Genomic DNA, 22,722 nt, shown 5'->3' with positions numbered 1-22,722 from the left:
TGGCCACATCACCAAACTAGGTCTGTAGGTAGAGGCTAATAATAGGACCCATCTCATTTGGCCATTGTGTTTTTTTTTGGGGGGGGGTGGCTGACACAAGAAGAATTAGCTTGTACTGTCTCAGGTAAGAATGGATGCTTTGAACATAACCATTGATGCTCCAAACAGCTGGAGAAATCCCAGAATGCCAGAGCTCTGAGAAGCCTCGGGAGGTGCTATCCCCTGCACGCCACCTCACAAATGATAGGAGTGACGTGCTGAGGTCACCCAGCAAAGACAGGCCCAACACTCCCAGGTCCACACTGCTCATTCACTTGGTATTTATTTGGCACTTCTGACATGTATGCCAGGAGCCAGAATGGAGGGGCCTGGTGCCTACAGCCCCGAGAGTGGCACACTGGACCTGGAAAAGACCCAGAAAAGACTGGAGGGTAGACAAGGGAGGCAGGTGGCTGACAGTGTGATGGGAGTGGACCCTATGGAGAACGGCCCTCGAGCAAAGCCCCCTGAGAAAGTGGCAGCCAAGCTGGGAATGAACAACCAGGAGGGACAGGCAGTAACGAGCAGGTGAGAAGAAGCATCTAGGCAGACCGGGCCACCTATATAGTACAAGGTCTGAGGAGCCCCTGTGCAGCTCTGAGGGTCTCCACAACATCCATGTAAAACTCAGGTTGGCTTCCAGGTCTGTGTCCCCTAAGGGCAGCAAGGACCATGTGGGCTTTGCCTGTGGGCACCCTGGGGGTTAGCATGGTCCAGAACTGGGCATGCAGCAGCCCTGGAGGGAGACACATGCCAGCAAAATCCTCCCCAAGAAGCACCAACCAAGGCAGGCAGAAGCTGGGCAGATCCTCCTGCCCTGCAGGGCCCGATGCCTTACCAGGCCCAGAGCAGGTGGAGGTTGTAGCACAGGACCACTCACGCACCTTCTGCATCCACTGTCTCCTTCATGATGATCTCCACCCGCTCCACATGGTGCCGGTTCCAGAGGCCATCTAGAGCCTTGCGGTTCTGGTCTCGGAAAGGCAGGATCTGAGCCACGGCCTGCCAGGGAAGGAGACGGTTATGCTGCTGATTCTCAGGATGAAATAATCCTGACTCCAGGGGAGGGCCCTGACGTCTCTACCCCTGGCTCAGTGAAGATGCTCTCAGGAGCCACAGTCCCTGGGCTTTAGGACTTCACAGCTCTATACAGTCTCCAAAAACTAAGTGACCTCCACAGGATTACCAGCTTTTTATTTTGCAAGGAGAAAAATATTTAAGATTACTTATCTTCTATTATCATCAACTTTTATTATTTTTAAGATTTTATTTATTTGAGAGAAAGAGAGAAAGCACGAGAGAAAGATCACAAGCATGGGGAGGGGCAGAGGGCAAAGCAGACTCCCCACTGAGCAGGGAGCCTGATGTGGACTCGATCCCAAGACTCCAGGATCATGACCTGAGCCAAAGGCAGACACCTAACTGACTAAGCCACCCAGGCACCCACTATTACCATCAGCTTTTAATAAAAGAAAGATATTTTAACACCAAAAATGGAGCAAAAAAACCTTTAGGAAGTGCTCTTTTTTCATTTTCCCAGAAACAAGTGAAAACCTCACCAGGTCAGACACTGGTCCAAGAACCACTCTTTGGGAATGTTGCAGCTCTAAATAAGACTGGCTAGAAAGCAATGCCTCTGTCCTGGAAGACTATGAGATGCCCACACACGTGGCCCTGGGCTCTCCAGCCTGGTCACTACCAAAGAATACTTCACTATGTGTTCTCTGCTGGGGTTTCTAGGAAGGGATGTTCTGGAGGTGCTTGGAGGGTATGCTCAGAGTGAAGTGGCCAGCCGGCCTGCATCGCCTAGGAGCTCAGCCTCATGCTCTGCCACAGAACCTGACTGGGAAGCATGGATGTAGGCTCTGTCCTCACTGTAGGACCTTGTTACCAGCCTTCTGGCTCAAAACAGAACTCAGAAAAACAGAGATACTGAAAAAAGGCAGACTGAGTGTGGAATAAGTTAATTCTAATTCCCACACCACGACCCCCTGGAAGTCAGGCCCACATCTGCATAGAGGATGCAGGGCAATGAGAAACAAACCACTGGAAACATGGACAAAGGCCACGCAGTCCTGCCCTTGCTGATCTGCTTTTCCTGCAGCCTCTCACTGCCTGCCCACTTTCAGGACAGCCATGGGAGCTCGGATTTCGCAATGGCTTCAGGCCTAATCCCACAAATCGCAGTGTGGCTCTGTCAATGGGGTCTACCTATCTACCCGGCTCTAACTCTGGCAAGCTCCCAGGTGAAGCTCACCTGCTTGCCCAGGTAGTGGTCCACCCGATACATCTCCTCCTCTTGGAAAAAGCTCCCGAGCTCTGTGGCCAGCTGCTGGGCAGAGACGTAGTCATGGCCAAAGGGTTTCTCCAGGACAACCCGCAGCCAGGCGCCCGGGCCTGGGCGGCAGCTGCTGTTGATGCTACGAGCAATATCCGCATAGGCGAAGGGTGGCACTGAAAAGTAGAAAATCCTGCCAGCCTCCCGAAGGCCTTCATGTTGGAGCTGTGCCTCAATGTCCTTGCTCAGGGCCATGTAGTCCTCATTTGTTTTCAGGTGGCGGTACTGGCTCAGCCGCTGGAACTGGCCCTTGAGTTCGGCACAGTGCCCAGGCTCCATGTCCTCAGGGCAGGAGAGGGACTCCAGGACCTTGGCGATTAACTCTTGGCCCTGCTTGGTGGAGGTCAGAGCAGCCCCATGGAAGCTGAAACTGTAGCCCTTCCCCACTTCATCCAGGTACAGCTGGAACAGTCCCTGCCATAAGTATTTTTTGGCCAGGTCCCCAGTTGCTCCCAGCAGGATTATGGAGACATGGCCCTGGAGCTCCTGAGCCTGCAGGCAAGCCAGAAAGGCCATGCACACTGCCACTGTGAACATCTTCCAACAGCCAGGGGGCCTGGGCAGAGGTAGGACAGACAAGGAACAGGAAGGATCAGACATGGTTCAGGTGGCTGGGATGTGGAGGTAAACACATTTCTAGGCTATCAAACATTTCCTGTCTGGCAAAACACCACCACGTGTTTTCTCAGAAAAAAATTTTATAATCCCACAGCTTGCCCCTCCTTCCTCAGCAGCTTGGATTCTATGCCAGGAACAGGTGGGTAGGGAGCCTAGCCTGTAAACAGGGACTACACCCAGAAAGGTGGTAGGCCACTTGCTGGAGACGGGCCACTGTGCTGCAGGAGGCACCAGGGAAGCCCGCAGGGGCTGCCACGGAATTGGAGCTGTCCACTCTCCAACCAAGGCCAGTCTTGTTCATGAGCACAGGTCACCAGGACCATCAGGGCAGCTCAGGAATGGAAACAGGCCCTCAGGTGCTGGCTGGAACTGTGAGAAGATATGATCATCCCCGCTCATCCTCCTTTTGTTTATCCCATGGCCGCTGGGCTCCAAGCACAAAACGATTCCTAGGAACTTCCACAGTGTAGGGATTCAAAACATAGACACTGGGGACCCCTGGGGGGGCTCAGTTATGCTTAAGCATCCGACTCTTAGTCTCAGCTCAGGTCTTGATCTCAGAACCTGAGTTCAGGCCCTGAGTTAGGCTCGTTGGGCTCCACACTGGGCAATGGAGACTACTTTAAATTAATTAATTAAAATAAAATAAAAATATAGTCTCTGGAACCGAGTTTGAATCCCAGCTCAACTCTTTACTGTTTGATCATGGACAATTATTTAACCTCCCCATACCTCAGTTTCCTCATCTGAAGTGGGGGGTAATAGTGACCTATGCTGTAGAATAATCATAAGAACAAAATGAGTTAATATTTAGAAAATGTTCAGGACTCTGCTTACCACTTATGAAGCACTGCCTAAGTGATATTACTATGATATGTTAATGATAGTCGCAACACTGAACTAAGTGCTCATGTGGGGAGGATCTTCTGGGATCCAGAGAGAAGTCCTGAAAACAGACCAGTGGAGTGGATACTATTCCCCTTCTGCAGTGAGAGAAGCCGAGGCTCAGGTGGTGAAGGGGGCTAGGTGAGGAAGTGGGGGGCTGGACAGGCACTAGGTTCTCTGGCCTTTGAGCACACACACAGTAAAGGCACACCACAGCCTCCCTGGGGGTGGGTCTCACATTTTAGCTGGTTTCCAGCCTAATTTAAAGCAGCTGACACATCTGAAAGGCCAGAGGCCTCAGAACTGCCACAAACGCACCAAAGGATTTGCTTTCACCTGCGTCTGTCCTGATCAAGGCTGTGGGGGCTTACTATGTTGCGTTCTTATTCTGGCTCTCCTGTTCAGTCTCCCACCAAGGCCAGTGCTCTGAGGGCAAGGGAGGAGTGGTGATGGAGAAAGTAATCATGGTCAGAAACACGGCTCTCAGAAACACAAGGGGCAATGGGGCCCGGCCTGGGGCACTGAAGCAGTGAAGAGAGATTCACTAAACCCTCAGCTAGGACACTCTAGTGTATTGGTCAGGCAGGGAAACTGAGGTTTCAAGAGATACCTGGCCAGCTCACCCTCCTGTATCCCTATACCATCCTCCATCCTGAGGACAGCCAGCAACCCCTGCCCCAACTTTTCCCTCTGCCTCTTCATCTCTCTCTGTCAGTGGCCAAACCAAGGCGAGGGTCCAATTGCAGTATCTGCATACCAGACATTTCCACTGCTGAAGCTTCAACTAGGGGATCAAGGGACCAGCTGAGTGGCCTCCCAGGCTTCTCCTTCCCCTCCCCCTTAACCTGAACACTCACTTCCAAATCAGATGGCCCACTGGACCATTCTATACTTTCTTCTGCTTCCCAATTCCTGTCCTTGGCCCTTTATGCATTTTCTTTCTCAACTGGCCATCATCTCTGTCTGGAGGGAAGAAAAAGCTGCAAGGTCAGTGCGGGAAAGAGGAAGTGAGAAATCTGAAGCCCAGAGAACAGCCTGGAGGAGGAGGAGCCTCCAGCTGGCAAGCTGCATTTCAGAGCTCCTGATCCTATACGGGTAGCAAGGGCTCTGGATGTGCCGGGAACAAGAGGAAGAGCTCAGGAACCTGAGAGAGCCTGGTACCAGGCAGGTGAGGGAGCTCCAAGGGCCAGCACCCCTACCCCAACTCCGTAAGACTGCAGAACTGTCATGTCACCAAGCCAGAGGCCCCAGCCACTGTGCTAATCAGCTTCCTCAGTCAAGTGGAGGAACGTGGCATTTGGGTCAGAGGACCAGGGCTCAAGACCACCTCCCCCTGGTGTGTGATCTAATTAAGTCACCTATTCGATTTGGGCCTATATTTCCTATCAAACAGGGCTAGTTCTACCAAACTAAATGGGGGGGTCAGAAAGATCAGCTGAGGTGACACACGTGACAAACCCTATGCAGATGTGAACTATGTTAGCTAAATGGAAGGCCCCTCCTAGCTCCTAAGGGTGGCATAATGCTGCTGCTGTCAGGAAAAACCGAACGCCCCTTGTCTCAGGGGCAGAAGGCAGCACCGAGGAACCAAAACAGGCATTCCCATAACATTCCCCAGACTAGCCCTGATGCCCTGCTCAGAGAGCAGGGCGACAATGACAGATATGGCTGTCCTCCCTGCTGCCCCAACAGGGACATAAACAGGCTCGGAGAAGCCCACCAGAGTCAAGAACAGGGTTCCAGGTCGGGAGTGGCGGTGAGGGAAACCAGATGGCCCCAACACGTCCACCAGTGGTCTAAACTGCTCCCGTGCTATGAGGCTCTACTTCTGAAGGGTTTTCTTTTCTTTTCTTTTTTTTTTTTTTAAAGATTTATTTGACAGAGAGAACGAGAGAGCGCAAGCAAGGGGAGCAGCAGAGGGAGAGGGAGACACAGGATCCCCATTGAGCAGGTAGCCTGATGTGGGGCTTGATCCCAGGACCCCAGGGATCACGACCTGAGCCGACCTGAGCCGAAGGCAGACGCTCAACCAACTGAGCCACCCACGTGCCCCTTGATGGGTTTTCTGAAGCACTTCCTCCTGCCTCCTTGCTTGCCCTAAGAGAAATGAGCCTAAATACGCCTCCTAAAGTTACACACTTGAAGTGAGACCAGAAGCATGGATGCGGCATTCCAACAGCTGGTACTGCCATGAATGGTTTCTATTTTTAATGAATAAGTAAATAAGAAAGCTGTTGGTGAAAAGTTCAAAGAGCCCCAGCACAGCAAGGATAGTGGATCAGGCAGTGGGTTGGACTGTGCGGTGGCTCTGCTCTGGCTCCTGGGGGAAACCACATCACCGTGCACATATCTTGGGCCCTGCGTAGGCCTCCGTTCCTCATCTATAGTGTGAATAGACTTAGCTGAAGCACCGCTACTTCACTGCCTCCAGATCCTCTGTTTTCCATGGAAAGGAAGTAGCCCCTCTCCTATCAGGGAGATGCCAGAGCTCCGCCTTCCTACAGGGCAGTTAAGTGCTTAGTGCCTTAGAGCCGGGCAGCAGGGCCAGGGAAAGAAGGCTAAAACAGGAAGCAAGGGGCTGATGGCTACGTGTCATTCGAAAGTTAAGACAAAACTCTCTGAAGCTTTAACTTAAATGTGTGAAGGATGCGATTTCATTTACAACAATTATTATTCGAGAAACCTGCCAGAAACACAAAAGCAGAGCTATGGGAGCCTCTTCCAGGCAGGTGCAGAAGACCTTCTACAGACAGGCGCATCTCAGCCTCAGGCCTGATGAGGCACATGTACACAGTCCAGGGCACCTTTCATGGCACCCCCACCCAGTCGGAGGGGTTCCCATCAGACATCCTGGCGGACTCACCTTTTAAAATGTAGCTAACATTCCCAAAGCTTCAAACGCTGACCCGGCCCAACCAGAAGGATTGGATCAGAGTCAGGGTACCAGGCTTTGTTTCTGCCCAAGCAAGACTGGCAGGAATGGTGGCAGGGAGGGGCCTGCAGCCGTGCCTGAGCCACCTCTGCATGGACCCAGCATGTGCTGGCACTCCAGTGCAGGGTGGTTTCTGGTAAACCACAGGAAGCAGCAGCTCCAGTCCCCTATTCCCAGCAGACGAGGGGCAGGAGTAAAGTTCAGTGGCTGCCGCAGCCTGTTCCTTTCCCAATGCCACACTGACACCTCTGACCTCTATCTTCTGCTTGCCAAGCAGGAAGAAGGGAGGTTTTCTTCAAATCACAGCCCATGAGTTTGGAATTTTTGAAAGAACATGTGGGAGTAAAACAAGAGTTCAAACTGAAGATCATTTTTAACCGAAGTGGGAGGGGACATGCCCAGTTCTCTCTACAATCACCAACACCAGCATTTTTCCTGCACTCTCCTTGTTCGGGCCCATCAGCACCCAACACACCCTTGCAGGTCAAATCCTTCAGCCGCTGTGAGACCTGTACTCCTTCCCTACTTGTTCCCCTTGGCTAGACTGGGGACAAGACTTGCAAAATCAGGCTCTGGGGCCCTTTCCCTGCCCTGATCTCAGAGAATCTTTATACCCATCACCTCTTTAGGTGTCTTGGTTCCCTGTGATCACAGTGGTGTGCTGGAGCCACCTTGTACTGGCACACAAGATTTCAACTGCTGCATTTTCAGGAATTTTTCAAGCCAAGGGTTAAACACAGCCATTATTAAAAACAAAATCGCACAATTTTATAGCTAAATAAATTATATTAAAAACAAAGATAATAAATACTTATTGCAGCTTATCCCTTCCTAATTATTTTACTACGTTTTATTCCTAACTCGTGCTCTTTACGTTTTTTATACCTATTGTATGTGTAAGGTGAAGATACTCTCTACTGCGGTGCTTGCAACAGCCAATTAGGAATATTGCACCACAGATATTGGCAAATGCTGTAAATCGGGCTCTCCATCACCAACCCCCACCCCTGCTGAGTCGTTATACATTTACCAGCATGCCACACCAGGCCTTCATCTCTGGTCTGGGCTTTCTCCCCCTCAACTCTAGGCTGATACAATCAGCTGCTCCTCTGACACCATTAGCTGGATGCCTACAAGACTTACTGTGTTCAAAATCGAATGGATTTCTCCCCAGAAGTCCCCAATCTGGTCCAAATGCAGATTCCCCCAGCCTCAGTAAATGGCAACTCCATCCTTACAGATGCTGAGACCAGAAACATTGGAGGTCATCCAATCTGTTAGCAAATCCTATAGTTTCTTTCTTTCTTTCTTTTTTTAATCCTATAGTTTCTATCAGCAAAATTTATCCAGAACACAGCTACTAACCCACCACCTTCCACCACTCCACTCTAGTCCCAGCCACCATTACCTGTGGTCTAGATTACTGTAGGAACTGCTTAAAGGGCCTCCCATTTCTGTCTTCCCCACTCATTACCTCCTTGATCTCTTTTGCTACTGTGCCTCCCTCTCAGCTCCAGCCACCCATCCTCCTGCCTCAGGGCCTTTGTACTTGCTGTTCGCTCTGCCTGACCTACTTTTCCCTGCAGATGTCCACATGGTTCACTCCCTCACTAACTTGAATTCTTTGCTGAAATGTCACCTTCTCTGTAAGGCTTTCTCAGCCGACTCTAAAATTGCAAACCTCCCACCTCCATCTCACTCCCTGCTTTTCTCTCCGCGGTACGTATCAGTCTCCAATACATTGTCCTTGGAAAGTATATTTGTTTTGCTTAGTCCTTGCCACCCCTCCCCTCAAGAATGTAAGTATCTAAAACCGGGCCCAGCACACAGAAGGTACATTCTAAATATGTGCTGAATGAACAAATAAATCCCATCTGCAGAACACCACTGTCACCTGTGTAGGAGCTATCTGCATCTGAATGATGGCACAAAGGAAGAAATGTCTACTGCTGACCTCAAGCACAGTGACACAGCACACCTTAACACCAGCTTCCTAACCGTAACGACACGATTAATAATAAAAAGAAACATTTACAGAGTATTTAACTATATGCCAAATACTAGAGCTTCACATTCAACAATGGATTTAAATTCTTGCCACAGCCTATGAGAAAGGCACCATTATTACGCCCATTTTTAAAACAAGAACAGAGGAAACCAAGGTGCACAGAAGGAAAGCCACTGAAGGGCAGACAGTTCAGAGGTGATCAGATGTGAATACGGGCAGTCTGGCTTTGGCACTTACCTCCCACCTACCAGGAAAACACGGAATCACAACCCCAAGTGGTGAAATTTAAAACACTGTATTGGCGTGGACACTGATCCTGCCCCTCTGAGAGACTGGAGCAAACCGTCTACTTCTCTCATGTGTCGAAACCATGGAGTAGGAAAACAAGTTGATAAGAAGCACAAGATGAGGCAATCCATATAAAACACGTGGCAGGACACTTGGCATACAGTAAGCACCCAAGAAATGTAGCTTCTATCATTATTAAACCAAAGGTATCTTGGGTAAAGTTACTTTTCTTGCTAGCTTCTTGGAATTGCTACAAAATTAATTAACAAGCGCAACAGAAAAAATGCCAAGGAACAGCTCATCAACAGCTTCATGACCCTCCAGTCATACTGATGAAAAATCAAAGAAATATCAGGCTAAAAAGGTTAAAAGTCCCCACTCCAGTCCTTGAAGGATTTATAATCTGGCCCAAAGAAGAGGGGCCAGCATAAACCCCTTCGCTCTGCAGCCACAGGCCTATCACCTACCTACCCAACTGTAAAATGGGGATCCATCCGCCTCATTTCAAATTTGGGCTAAAAAAAAATCCAGTTCGTGGCTGCAAAAATACTTCAGGGGGCAATGGTTTTAAGAGCTCTCCCAGACGGAGAGCCACGTGGCTCCCAACTCAGGGCAGCAAAAAGCAAAACCAGACTTCCTGCTCTGCCCCTGGGTGAGGGTCTGGCAGGAAGGGTGGGCGGGGTGAGGTGGGGGTGGGGGGAATCTGGCATCCTGCAATGACATCTTACCTTGTTCCTATTCCATCAATAGTGAGAAGTGGCGGGGCCACGGATGGCCAAAGGTGCCTCTTGGTTTCCCTTTTAGATGACCTGAAACCATCTGACTGTAAGAGTAACTTAGTGAACTCCAATCTTTGGATAAAAATAACTTGAATGTTTGCCTAGAGTGGTTATTTATTGGGCAGTCATGGACCTCAAAGAAAAGTTACACAAAGTACTGTCTGAAAAATAAGCTCCGTTCATGCCAAATAGGGAGCATTTTGATCTCAGGTGCTCCTAAAAACTTACCAAAAGATTAGCCTCATAAGCTCAAAGTCTATCCACCATCCATCACTGCAGAGAATGCAGAAAACAGTTTGAAATATGCCCACTCCACCAGTCTCCCCGAATTTGCTCCCTTTCATGAAGGGGGGGGGGCGGTTGGGAGGACAGGGGAGGTTGAGTGGGCAAAGAATTTCGGCTTATGATCTTTCCAGAAGTTCTCACTTCCGACTGCATTCAAGTGAGCTGGTTTTCAGAGATGCAGATAGGTTCACTCCTGGAAAACTATTCACTGCTGGGTGTATTGCAAACGCTGATTGAAACCTGAGGGCTCCTGCCAAAAGTTATAATGACCCCAGGGGGAAAACAAACAAAAAAGGCAACTGGAGGAGGAAGTGAGCGGTCTGTGTGCAGGGCGCGGGGCCGGGCGGGCGCTCGGCGGGCTGGGCTGCAGGCCCCGCGGGAGCGCGGCACACGCCGCGGCGCCGCCCAGAAGGCCCGAGAGCTCCCGGGCCGCGGGGCCGCCCCCCGCCCCGACCGCGGCCGAAGGAGCCGGAGACCCGGCGGGGGAGGCAGCTTACTTCATCTGGGCCGTCGGAGCCGGCCGCTTCTCCGGGCAAGGTCGGCGGCGGCGCGGGGCGCGCGACACTGCGGGCCGGGCTCGGGCCAGGCCGCGGCCCCGCGCATCCTCGTCCGCAGGCGCCGCCCGCCCCGACAGGTGCGTGTCACGCGGCCCCGCGTCGGACGCGCGCTCGGGTTTCGCCGAGAGGAACCGGGGGCGACCGGCGCGGAGGGCGCGGAGGGCGCGGAGGGCGCGGAGGGCGCGAGGCCGAGTCCGCCCGGCCGCCCCTTCCGTGCCCCACGCGAGCCGTGGCAGGACCGGCAGCCCGGGGGGGTCCCCCAACCCCGACCCCCCGCGCGCGGGCCCGGGTCCCAAACCACAGCGGCCTCGGCTCGCGCGCGCGCAGTGGGGCCGACTCAGGGGCGCGCGCGCGCAGTCGGGTCCGCGGCGAGGGGCGCGCGGCGGAGGCGCAGGCGAAGCCACGCCCCCTAGTTCGGAGTCGCCCCGGGGGGGGGAGGCGGGGCCTCCGGAATGATTTCTTGGTTAGCGTGGATGGGGCGGGACTTCAGAGCGAAGTGGGCGGGCAAGCGGCGCGGCTGCCCTTCTGGTCGCCAGCGCAGGGTTCTGCTGTGCATCTGAGGCGCTGCCCTCTGAGACCCACGAATGGCCGGGGAAGTGGTTGTGTCGTGGAGGAAGCCTGGAGGGCGGGTGGCCGGGTCGTCCCCAGGATCTGGCATGAGCTGTGGGACCTGGAACAGGTTACCTGACCTCCTCAGGCCTTGCCCATACAAGGCCTTGCCCATCTGTACAAAGAGCAGCTTGGTTCATCCCACTTGCGACGCCCCGCAGTGGTGATTTAGGTGATTTAGGGGTCCGAGAGCTCACTATGGCCCCGGCTCCGCTTTTAGCTTCAAATCTCTGCTAATATCCACGTGACCTTGAAGACCCAAGCCTGTACAGTAGGGGCAGTAAGAGGATGTGCTTCAGCGGTGATGCGGCCTGTGACAAGCACTCAGTAAATGGGAGCTTGCACCTGTGTGCCATTATTAGCAAGACACAGTAAATGGGGCTAAGCCCTCCCTGTAGGGTAGTGGCAGGGTGTGTACATGGGATGACATGGTCATTGCTGCTGCTTTCAGCACCCAGGGGATGGTACACTAGTCCTCTACCCTTGTCCTTACCAAGGTCATGCAGCATCTAACCCTCACCCTGCCGCGACCTTGTGCCTGCTTTTCTCCCAGCCCTACAGGGCTGTGGGCGCTCCTAGTGGCACCCCAGCCATGAGAGAGGCAGCTGCTGCTTCCTGAGTGAAGATCCTGAGTGACCTCAGGTCATTACGGCAAGGCCACCCAGGACCACCTCCTGGATATGAATCCCACATCCCTACTCCTAGAGCATCTTAGCTCTGTCCCTTCTCCAGATCCACCTTCCTCCCAGCGCAGGGACAGGAGAACACATGGTCTCCTCTGCTAAAGTGTGCAGACCACCCAGGAAATGGATTCTGACTGGAGAGGAAAAGCTGGTAGCAGCCTTTTATTTCACAAAGGTTCCATTAGGGGTAGTGCATTGAGAACTAGTAGAGGGAACGTGGCAGTGACCAGCAAAACGGAGTGGAGCCAACAGGCAAGATTGCCACACAGGATATTGGGCAAGAGGGTTCCAGGAAGACTGGGAAGCCAAAGTGGGTGGAGCCCCACTGTCAGCACAGCCAGGGGGCCACCTGGGGGCTTGCAATGAGCTGCCAGGCCTCAGGAAGAATTAAGGCCATACAGGGTGGGACCTGGGGAGAGGGTCAAGAAGCCAGGTATCCACTGGCTGGAAGTGGGCAGGAGGGTCTGGGGCATCGGAGCCAAACCAGTCTGGGTGATACCAGGACTCTTGGCCAAGAGCCCTTCCCATGTTTTGTAACCCTGAGTGCACCATGCCTCACACAACTGTGTAAACTGGGGCTGAGGGAGGTACAGATGAGAGAAGGCAGGTGCCCAAGGACTAAGACGAGCCCAGGGGATATTTCCTAGGTCCCTAATACAGCCATCGCAAAGGTGATCTGTGGGTACCTTGAGGACATAGTCAAATCAATCATAAGCAGCTTTTTTTTTTAAAGAAGTGTTGATTTATCTTAGGGAGAGAGAGAGTGCACATGCACATGCAAGCAGACAGAGGGGCAGAGGGAGAGGGAGAAAGAATCCTCAAACAGATTCCCAGCTGAGCTCAGACTCCCACTTCCTACCAAGGGGCTTGATCCAACCATTCTGAGATCACAACTAGAGCCAAAATCAAGAGTTGGCCGCTTAACTGACTCAGCCATCCAGGCACCTCAATTGTAAGCAGTTTATTAAGAAAATGCATGTGTCCACTTAGGTGTCAGTGGGGTGGGGTCTGAGGAGTGACTTGAAATGAGCCTAGGATCTCACAACTGCTTTCCCTGCTGCTCCTTCCACTCCCATGCATCACTGAGATGTTTTTATTTCTCTACCCTCCCCCCTTATTTTTAAAGTCCTTATCTCAGGCTCATCCTGACTCTGTACCTTCTAGTCTGATATGGACCAGTACTTTGCTTTCTTTCCATCATGAAAACAATTTGGTCTCGGGGCACCTGGGTGGCTTACTTGGTTAAGCATCTGCCTTCAACTCAGATCATGATCCCGGGGTCCTGGGATGGAGCCCCACATCCGGCTCCCTGCTCAGTGGAGAGCCTGCTTCTCTCTCTCCCTCTGCTGCTCCCCCCTGCTTGTGCACTCTCTCTCTCTCTCTCTCTCTCTGTCAAATAAATAAATAAAATCTTTTTAAAGAGAAAAAAGAAAACAATTTTCTTTTCAGGTGTAAGAGTATTGCCCCCCCAAACCCACAAATCTAAGACCTTGCCCATTTGGGCGTGTTACTGGCTTCTACACATTTGCCTACCTGAAGCTTTTCTCATTTCTGTGTTACCAACAGCTACAAGACAATCCAGACTACATCACAGAGGACAAGGTGTGCCCCAAGCCCCCTGAAGGAAGCCAGAAGAAAGGAACAATAACCCGTGAGGCATCCTGCGACCCAGACTGCGTCGGTGGCTTTCCACCTGTCAAGGAGCACCCTATAGTTCTCTTCGTGAAGCTGATTTTTTTTCATCTTCCTAAACTGTAGGGTAGGCAGAAGTCAGGGTTAAGCCAGCCTGCTTCACAGACATGGAAAGTGAGACCCAAAAAGATGAATGACTCACAAGAGATGTCTGTGGAGTTAGAAATAAAATCACGTTGCAGTTTCTATTTTCAGAACCACTCACTAAGTCAGCTCTGCTTGTTCACTCTGCTTTTTGCACCAGGTGGGGAGGGGGAGAACAGGTGTTGTGGATTTTCAGCCACAAGTAGATCTTTTCGTCCCCAGACATGAGAAAGCTCAGCACTCCCCCCCCCCTCCCAAAGATTGGCTTCATAAAGTCTACATGAAGCAGCTCTGTATTGTTTTTCTATTGCTGCCATGACTACTTGCCACCATTTAGTGACTCAAACAATGCAAACGTATTATCTTACAGCCCTATGGATCGGGAATCCAGCATGGGTCTCAGTGGGCTCAAGCCCCAAGGCTGCAGGGCTGTGTTCCTTTCTACAGCAGCCTTTTTCTTGCTCATTTGGATGCTGCCAGAAGTCAGTTCCTTGTGGCTTGGGACTGAGATTCCTATTCCCTAGCTGGCTGTCAGCTGAGAGCCATTTCCAGCTTCTAGAAGCTACCATATTCCCTGGCTTTTGGTCCCCTTCATCGGTCTTCAAAGCCACACAGAAGGTTGAGTGCTTTAATACCTCCTCTTTTTTTGGGTTCATCTCTGACCCTTCTGAGAAAGGGCTTCTGCTGTTTGTTTGTTTTTTAAGATTTATTTATTTATTTTTGAGAGAAAGGGAAAGAGTGTGTGTGAGCAGGGGGAGGGGCAGAGGGAGAGAAGCAGACTCCCCACTGGGCGTGGAGCCTGACATGGGGCTTGAATCTGTGACCCTGAGATCATGCCTGAACTGAAGAGTCAGATGCTTAACCAACTGAACCACCCAGGCGCGCAGTTTTTAAAAGCTTCTGCTTTTAACAACTCACATGATTAGACTGGGCCCACTCAAATAATCCAGGATGATCTCTCCCGTCTTCAGAGGCCATATCCTTAGTCACATCTGCAAAGCCTGTTTTGCCACGTAAAGTGACATTTTCACAGGTTCCAGACATTAGAGCTTGGACATCTTCAAGGGGTCATATTCTGTGTGCTACAAATTATAACTTTCCAGAGTCTCAAGCCCTCCTGATAGTCCAGGATCTTGAGGACTTTCTACTAATAGCTTTATTAAAATATAACTCACCCATTTAAAGTGTAAAGTTTATTGGTCTTTAGTGTGTTCACTGAGTGGTGCAGCATCACCAATATCCATTTAGAACACTTTTATCACCCCAACAAGAAACTGTATGTATTAGCACATACTCCCTCTGTCTCCCCAACTGTCTGAACCCTAGGCAGCCTCTAGTCTACTTTCTGTCTCTGTGATTTGCCAATTCTGGACATTTCATATACATGGAATCATAGAATATGTGATCTTTTGTGTCTATATACATTAGATACACATACATATAATGTGTACTTACATAATGTTTTCTTTTTCTTTTTTTTTACATAATGTTTTCAAGGGTCATCCATGTTGTAGTGTGTATCAATGTTTCATTCCTTTTTTTTTGTTTGTTTCATTCCTTTTATTACTAAATCATATTTAATTGTATGAATAGGCAGCATTTTGTTTATCCATTCATCAGTTCCTGGGCATCTGTGTTATGGGTTATTTCCACTTTGGGGGTATTATAAATAATGCTGCTATGAACATATGCATACATGTTTTTCTGTGGAAGGTTCTTATTTCTCTTAGGTATATACCCAGGAGTGGCATTGGCCAATCTTATGGTAACTCGCCCATTAACTTTTTGAGGAACCACCAGGCTGTTTGCCACAGTGGCTGGGCCAGTCTACATTCCCACCAACAGTGTATGAGCTTTCCTATTTCTATTTCTCCACATTCTGGCCAATACTTGTTATTATCTGACTTTTTGATTCCAGCCATCCTCATAGGTGTGAATTGGTATCTAATTGTGGTTTTGATTTACATTTTCTTTTTTTTTTTTTTAGATTTTATTTATTTATTCATGAGAGACAGAGAGAGAGAGAGAGAGAGAGAGAAAGAGACATAGGCAGAGGGAGAAGCAGGCTCCATGCAGGAAGCCCTATGCAGGACTCGATTCTGGGACCCCGGGATCATGCCCTGAACCAAAGGCTCAACCTCTGAGCCACCCAGGTGTCCCTTTTTTTTATTTTAAAGATTTTATTTATTGATTGATATACATTTTCTTGATGGCTTTAGACATTGGGCATCTTTTCATGGGCTTCTTGGCCACTTGTTTATAACCTTTGGAAAAATGTCTGGTCAGATTCTTTACCCATTTTTCAATTGGGGTGTCTTTTTGTTACTGAGTTACAATTCTTTTTTTTAATTTTTAAAAAAATATTTTATTTATTTATTCATGAGAGACACACAGAGAGAGAGGCAGAGACACAGGCAGAGAGAGAAGCAGGCTCCATGCAGGGAGCCTGACATGGGACTCAGTCCCATGGGCTGAAAGCAGGGCTAAACCGCTAAGCCACCCGGGCTACCCCTTTTTTAAAAAAAAAAGTTTTTTTTTTCTTTTAAGAGAGTTGTTACAATTCTTTATATATTCTGGATATAAGTTCCTTCCTAGGTAGATGGTTTACAAACATGTTCTCCCATCCTGTGGGTTGTCTTTTCATTTTCTTGATAGCACCCCTTGAAGATCTATTTTTCCTTTTGTTGCTTCTGCTCTTAGTGTCATGTTCTAAGGAGGCTTTTTGTTTTTGTTTTTGTTTTTTTGTTTTTTTTTTTTAACATGGCTGTGATGCTGAACAACTCTGGTCTTTCCCATAAAACAAGTAAGATCTAACTGACAGAGTATACTGACCCTTGAAGCAGCAACCCTCAGGTTTCAATATAGGCCTGGGTATTTTTAAATAAGTAAGGCTAGAATGAGCTATGGAGTTTTTAAGAATATATTGAGTGATAGATGGCGATTACATCAGGTGATCTGAACAGACCTGCATAGGTAATAAACCACGTCACACAGGTAGAATATGCCAGTACCGACGTGTATGGCTCCCCATTTCAGTAAGACTATGTGGTTCTCTAGAGGAGGAAGAGGTGACCTTCTCAGCTTTTTATTGGTCAAGTTCTACTAAGGCTTGTAGAATTACCTACCATCAGGTCAATGCTTCTGTCTAGAAGAGGCTTTCAGTCCCATGGGCTGAAAGCAGGGCTAAACCGCTGAGCCACCCGGGCTACCCCTTTTTTTTAAAAAAGTTTTTTTTTTCTTTTTTTTTAAGAGAGTTGTTACAATTCTTTATATATTCTGGATATAAGTTCCTTCCTAGGTAGATGGTTTACAAACATGTTCTCCCATCCTGTGGGTTGTCTTTTCATTTTCTTGATAGCACCCCTTGAAGCATAAGCTAATTCTGTAATGATATCCAACCGATCTATTTTTCCTTTTGTTGCTTCTGCTCTTAGTGTCATGTTCTAAGGAGGCTTTGCCTAATCCAAAGTCGTGGAAATTTATGCTTGCATTTTCTTCTAAGAGTTCAATAGTATTAGCTCTTACACTGAGACTTTTGGTCCACTCTGAGTTGGTTCTGGTATATGAGGTGAGAGGTAGTGGGTCTAACTTCAGACTTTTGCATGTGGATGTCCAATTGTCCTAGGATGCTTTGTTGGATTAACACATAATGTGCTCTGAAAACATTGGTTTGGATAGTCATGCAACATGGACGTGACCAAAGTCCCTGCCCCGCCCAGTGAGACAGTCCCCAGCAGACCAATGCCTGACACATAATACTCTTAAAAAATGCTGACAAATGAATGTCATTGAAGGTGGGGAGCCAGAGCTACCAGGTTCAGCTGTTGGAGTCCCCTTCATTTGGCACATGGCTGTGAGTCACTCCGAGAGTGTTTTCTCTAAGCACCCTCTTGGCAGCAGCCTGAGAGGTGCATTGGTGCCCTTGGGTAAGAGAGATAAACCAGTAGTGCCACTATAGCCCAAGCCAGATCTCTGGGGGGGAAAAATCCCAAATTTTGTTCTGAGGCTGCCCAGGAGGTAAGGAGTCAAGAGAAAAGAAGAGAGAAGATGGGGGAGCAGCTGGCCTGGATGTGAACCAGGACAGGGGACCTTGAGTAACAAAGCAAGAGGTGCCTGTACTCAAGGTCAATGTTTCTTGCCTTAAGCTTCAAGAGTCAAAAGCAGGGAAAAGCTCTTGGCTGGCAGATGAAATGAAAAGATAAAAGTGCTGGCAGCCACCCCAGACATCTCTGCACCAGCAAAAGCTGCATCGTATCCTTTGGGCCAAGTGGAGACGCAGCCTGGGGACAGCCAAGCTTCTGGAACAGGCAATGGATGAGCCTGGGGTCTGGGGAAGGATAGGGAAACCTTTGCTGGGGAAACGTGATGGTCAGCAGGACCTCATGAGACAGTGGTTGGTTTCCCGTTGGCTTCTCCAGGAAGCAGGCAAGCTCTGTCTCTCCTGGCCCTGACACTACAGTCATCTTATCTGGGGGCTGGGAATGTGGGAGCCTCTGGTGAGCCAGCAGCTCCCTTGTGGCTGCGGGGTCATTGCAGGGGACATCTCCATTGTCATCAGACCCTTCCACTTCTTCCCTCTTCAGTGGTGGAAATACAGGGAAGGTGCCCGTTGTTAATTAGTCCAGTGCTACATGCCAGTCTGTGGAGGCTCGGGGGTTGTAAACATGGACAAGGCTCCTGTTCACTGGGAGCTTCCATTCTACTCCAGGTGGAGGGGTGGGGGGGGGCGCATGTAAAAGAATGAGTACAGAGTGACAAACGCAAGGACCACAATAAGACAGAATAATGGAGTGGAATGTCCCTGAGGCAGGAAAGGGTGTGGAATCTCTGAAGGATGGAGGGAAGGCCAGTGGGGAAGAGCACGGAGCAAGAAGTGTCCCAAGCCTAGTTGTGCAAGGAGTGTCCCAAGCCTAGTTGTAGGTGCCCGTGAGGATGGTGCATTTTATTCCAACTTTCAGTGGAAGGCTCTGGGGAATTATGAGTAAGAGAGCAACACAATTGGTTTTCATTTTGGAAAAGGCCCCGGGGCTCCTGGACCATGGGCTTAAAGGAGAAACACATTGAGAGGGTGGGGGTGGGGGTGAGGGGTGAAGTGGGGATGGTTATCAAAGGGTCCAGATAGGCAGGGGAGGGGCACAAATGTGTTACTATTTTTTTAAATGTGTTACTATTATTCAGGTTTGGCAAGACCAACTGATTAGGAGAGACTGTCATTGAAAAAGTAGTTTGTGACAGTCCCCGGGAAAGAGGACAGGCCACAGGGCTACGTGGGGAAGCCCCAAGGTCAGTCAGAAAAAAGGTGGAAGGAGCCTGGGAAAATGTGCACAAGGTTCCTGTGGGAAAGCATGGGCAAGGCAAGGTAAGAAGCCTGAGTATTGGCTAGTCTGATAGTTTCATCAGGCTCTGGGCCACGGAAACTGCTCCCTAGTTGTCAGTACCTGGTTCTGGGGGATTCAGGCAGGTGGCCCTGAGTGTGACAGCATGATAGAGGAGGTGGTTGGGAGTGTGGGCTCTGAATTGGTTGGTTTGTGTATGAAATGCATACTCCAGGGTAAATAATTTACGATCTCTAGGAACTGGCTATTGTAAGAAGGGCAAGGCCCTCCAGAGCCAGCCAGGCTGCAGGTGTCAGAGCATCAGGGGCTCCTGTATCTTATGGAGAGAAGTTTGGGAGACAACATTGGCAGGATTGGCTGATGGGTTAGACATAGGAATGAGGGAGGAGGAATCACCGAGGATGCTGCCTGGGTTTTGGTTTAAGCAACTGGGTCCCTCACTCTCAAAGTAGGTCTTTGGGAGGTCAGAAGACATAGCTCCCCCTAGGGAGCTTAAACTCTTGTAGGGAAGACCAGCTTCAAGTTGGGAAGGTTGGCAAGTCAAGTGGCATTAGGCTCCCTGAAGTATGGGTGGACCTTGCCTTAAATCACAGAAATATTGCTAAAAAGTATTGCATAATACAAACATTCATAGTAACCATTTAGAAGTCCTATTTCTCCATGGACTTACATTCATTTGAGAAACCATGACTTCCATGATGAGGGGCTCTGCTGCCATCATCCAGGAATGTTATGCTTTCCCTAAACTCGCCTTATCTGTCTTAGAAAAATCTCTTCATGGGAATTTAAGATGAAGCCTTTCAAAAATATACTCTTTTACTCCATGTAAATAATTGCTTTTTAACTTTCTTGTTTTGTAAGATCATATTTCATCAAATTCAATTACATGTAACAGTAAATAACTTCTATTATTACTTGGAATCAAGATTTAAACAACAGTACCCATGACATAAAATAATTTCTGTGTGGATTCGATTTGATGGTATAGGTTCCACGAAAGGTGGGACTGCTGATATATTTATATCTGTCACAAAGCTATAAAGTAGTATCTTCCTGGAATACAACCTTGACCTGGTAAGGGACCAGATGGGCAGGGGATGTTATAACACCTAAGTTAACATTCTCGAGTGCTTGCTAATTTAGATGTCACACAGCAGCTACTGTGAGGGTGGAAATATTGATTGCTGGTGAGAAATTTGATTGTGTGGTTTGGGGCAGGTGATAAAGGTCTTGAGTGGCTTTCTCTGACTAACCTCCCTTGATGCTGGAACATCCCATCCCATCAACTGGAAATCACACATTTGAAATGATCATATAACACCTGCAAATATCTATTGTTATTATTTTTTGGCCTCCGTTTTATTTTTTATTTAAAAAAAATTTTTTTAAGTTTTTATTTATTTATGATAGTCACAGAGAGAGAGAGAGAGGCAGAGACACAGGCAGAGGGAGAAGCAGGCTCCATGCACTGGGAGCCTGATGTGGGATTCGATCCCGGGTCTCCAGGATCGCGCCCTGGGCCAAAGGCAGGCGCCAAACCGCTGCGCCACCCAGGGATCCCTGGCCTCTGTTTTATAGGAAGCGTCTTGTCTACTACACTATAAGCACTTTGAAAGTGGTCTGTCTGGTGGCAACTGTATCTTATGAATACAGACCTCTCCGCAACACCCAGCACCAAACTCTCCTTAGCACATACTTGGGTTAAATACTCTCTATATTACATGTATAAATGAGTGAATTAATTAACATAACATAGGTGTCCTCTGGCAGATCTTTATCGGATCAACTTTTTTTAAACATATGTAAGAAGTCAGTTTGGTTGTGCATCAAAGGACTATTGAGAGAGAGCAGAATGAGACAAAATTCTGCAAATCATATGTCTGATATGGGATCAATATTCAGAAGATAAAGAGAACTCTTACAACTCAACAAAAAAAAACGAACAACCCAATTAAAAAATGAGCAGAGGACTTTAAAAGACATTTCTCCAAAGAAGACAGACAGTAAGATATACAATGGCCAACAAGTACATGAAAGGATGCTCAGCATCACTAGTTGTTAGGGAAATGCAAATCAAAACCATAATGAGAGCCCACTCATACTCACTAGAAGGCTACCGTCGAACAAACCAACCAAAAAAAAAAGGGGGGGGGGGATAATAAACAAGTGTTGGTAAGGATGTAGAGAAAACAGAACTCTCATGCATTACGGATGAGATTATATCCTTGTACGGATATAAAATGGAGCAGCTGCTGCAGAAAAACAATTTAGAGGTCCCTCCAAATGTTCAACATAGAATTACTATGTGATCCAGAGATTCCATTGCTAAGTACACACCCAAAATAATTGAAAGCACAGACTCAGATACTTGTACATCAACATTCATGGCAGTATTTTTAAAAATTATTATTCATGAGAGATACACAGAGAGAGGCAGAGGGAGAAGCAGACTCCCTGCAGTGAGCCCAATGTGGGCCTTGATCCCAGGACCCCAGGATCATGACCTGAGCCAAAGGCAGATGCTCAACCACTGAGCCACCCAGCCCCTTATGGTGGTATTATTCACAACAGTCAAAAGGTAGAAACAACCCAAGTGTCAGCCAACAGATGAATAGATAAATGAAATGTGGTCTAGCCCCACAATGAAGTAGTATTTGGACACAAGATGGAAGGACATTCTGATACCTGCTACAACGCAGGTGGATGCTGAAGAGGTTTATGTTTAGTGAAATGTGAAACATTTTACGCCAGACACAAAAGGACAAATAGTGTAGGATTCCACTTACATGTGGTACCTAAAACAGGCACTTTCAAAGGAGACTGAAAGAATGATGGTTACCAGGACCAGGAGAGGGGGAGATGGGACAGTAGCATTTAATGGGAACAGAGATTCTGTTTGGGAGCATGAAAAAAGTTTTGGAGATGGATGGTAGCGATGGTTACTCAATATCATGAATGCTTAATTCCACTGAACCATATGATCAAAAATGATGAAAATGGTAAATGTTATATTTTGTCACAATTTTAAAAATCACTAAAAAGAAGCCAAGTCACATCGGGCAGCATCCCACGGACAAGGGGCTGAGAGGTACTTGGCTTGGGTAGCATCATTTAACCAGGTGCCCACATGTCTCTGCTGCACCCCAGGATTACATCAAGCCAGTCATCCTTTTACCTTTGTCTGGGGAGGGTTGGACACATGGATGTTTATCCCAGGGGCTGACATCTGCCAGAGCGGGGACAGCAGCCAATGTTCATGAGGCAGAACGAGAACTGCTTAAAGGGTCCAGACCATGCCTCCATTGCTCCTTGTCCTTCCCAACACCCCAGCAATGCCTGTCCTGTTGCAATTTTATTGTAACAGGTTAGTCATGTGTTAGCTGAAGTCAGATACTTTGCCTTGAAGACTGGTCCAGTATGGGAGAGTGCTGAGTACCTGTTAAGTCCCTGTTGCGAAATAAAAAGTTTTGCATATGAAATTCAAACACATGCCAAGGGCTCTGAAATATGACATTCCCGGGACCCATGCAATCGGGCAAGGCAACAGTGATGCTCTCCTAATTCTCATAGAATGAAGCACCACGTGGAT

At 48.7% G+C, this 22,722-nt stretch overlaps 1 protein-coding gene across 12 annotated transcripts in view; it reads right to left on the bottom strand.

Moving 5' to 3' along the window:
- Positions 1-10,801, bottom strand: part of H6PD (hexose-6-phosphate dehydrogenase/glucose 1-dehydrogenase) — a 29,242-nt gene extending 18,441 nt beyond the window's left edge. The window contains exons 1-5 of one of the 12 annotated variants that reach the window (XM_035715780.2): positions 10,670-10,801; positions 10,116-10,160; positions 9,837-9,917; positions 2,297-2,933; positions 924-1,041 (exon numbers count right to left, since the gene is read on the bottom strand). In XM_035715780.2, the coding sequence (XP_035571673.1) occupies positions 924-1,041; positions 2,297-2,933; positions 9,837-9,917; positions 10,116-10,160; positions 10,670-10,674 (886 nt within the window). In that variant the 5' untranslated portion in view covers positions 10,675-10,801. Of the gene's footprint in view, positions 1-923; positions 1,042-2,296; positions 2,934-6,743; positions 7,934-7,955; positions 8,056-9,057; positions 9,787-9,836; positions 10,583-10,669 lie in introns of those variants that run through there. The other 11 variants (XM_035715785.2, XM_035715784.2, XM_049109547.1 and 8 more) reach the window with 11 other exon arrangements.
- Positions 10,802-22,722: the final 11,921 nt, after the last annotated feature.

This window comes from Canis lupus, chromosome 5 (assembly GCF_003254725.2).
Source record: "Canis lupus dingo isolate Sandy chromosome 5, ASM325472v2, whole genome shotgun sequence".
Taxonomy (NCBI): Eukaryota; Metazoa; Chordata; class Mammalia; order Carnivora; family Canidae; genus Canis; species Canis lupus.
This window is presented reverse-complemented; position numbering and strand designations above follow the sequence as displayed.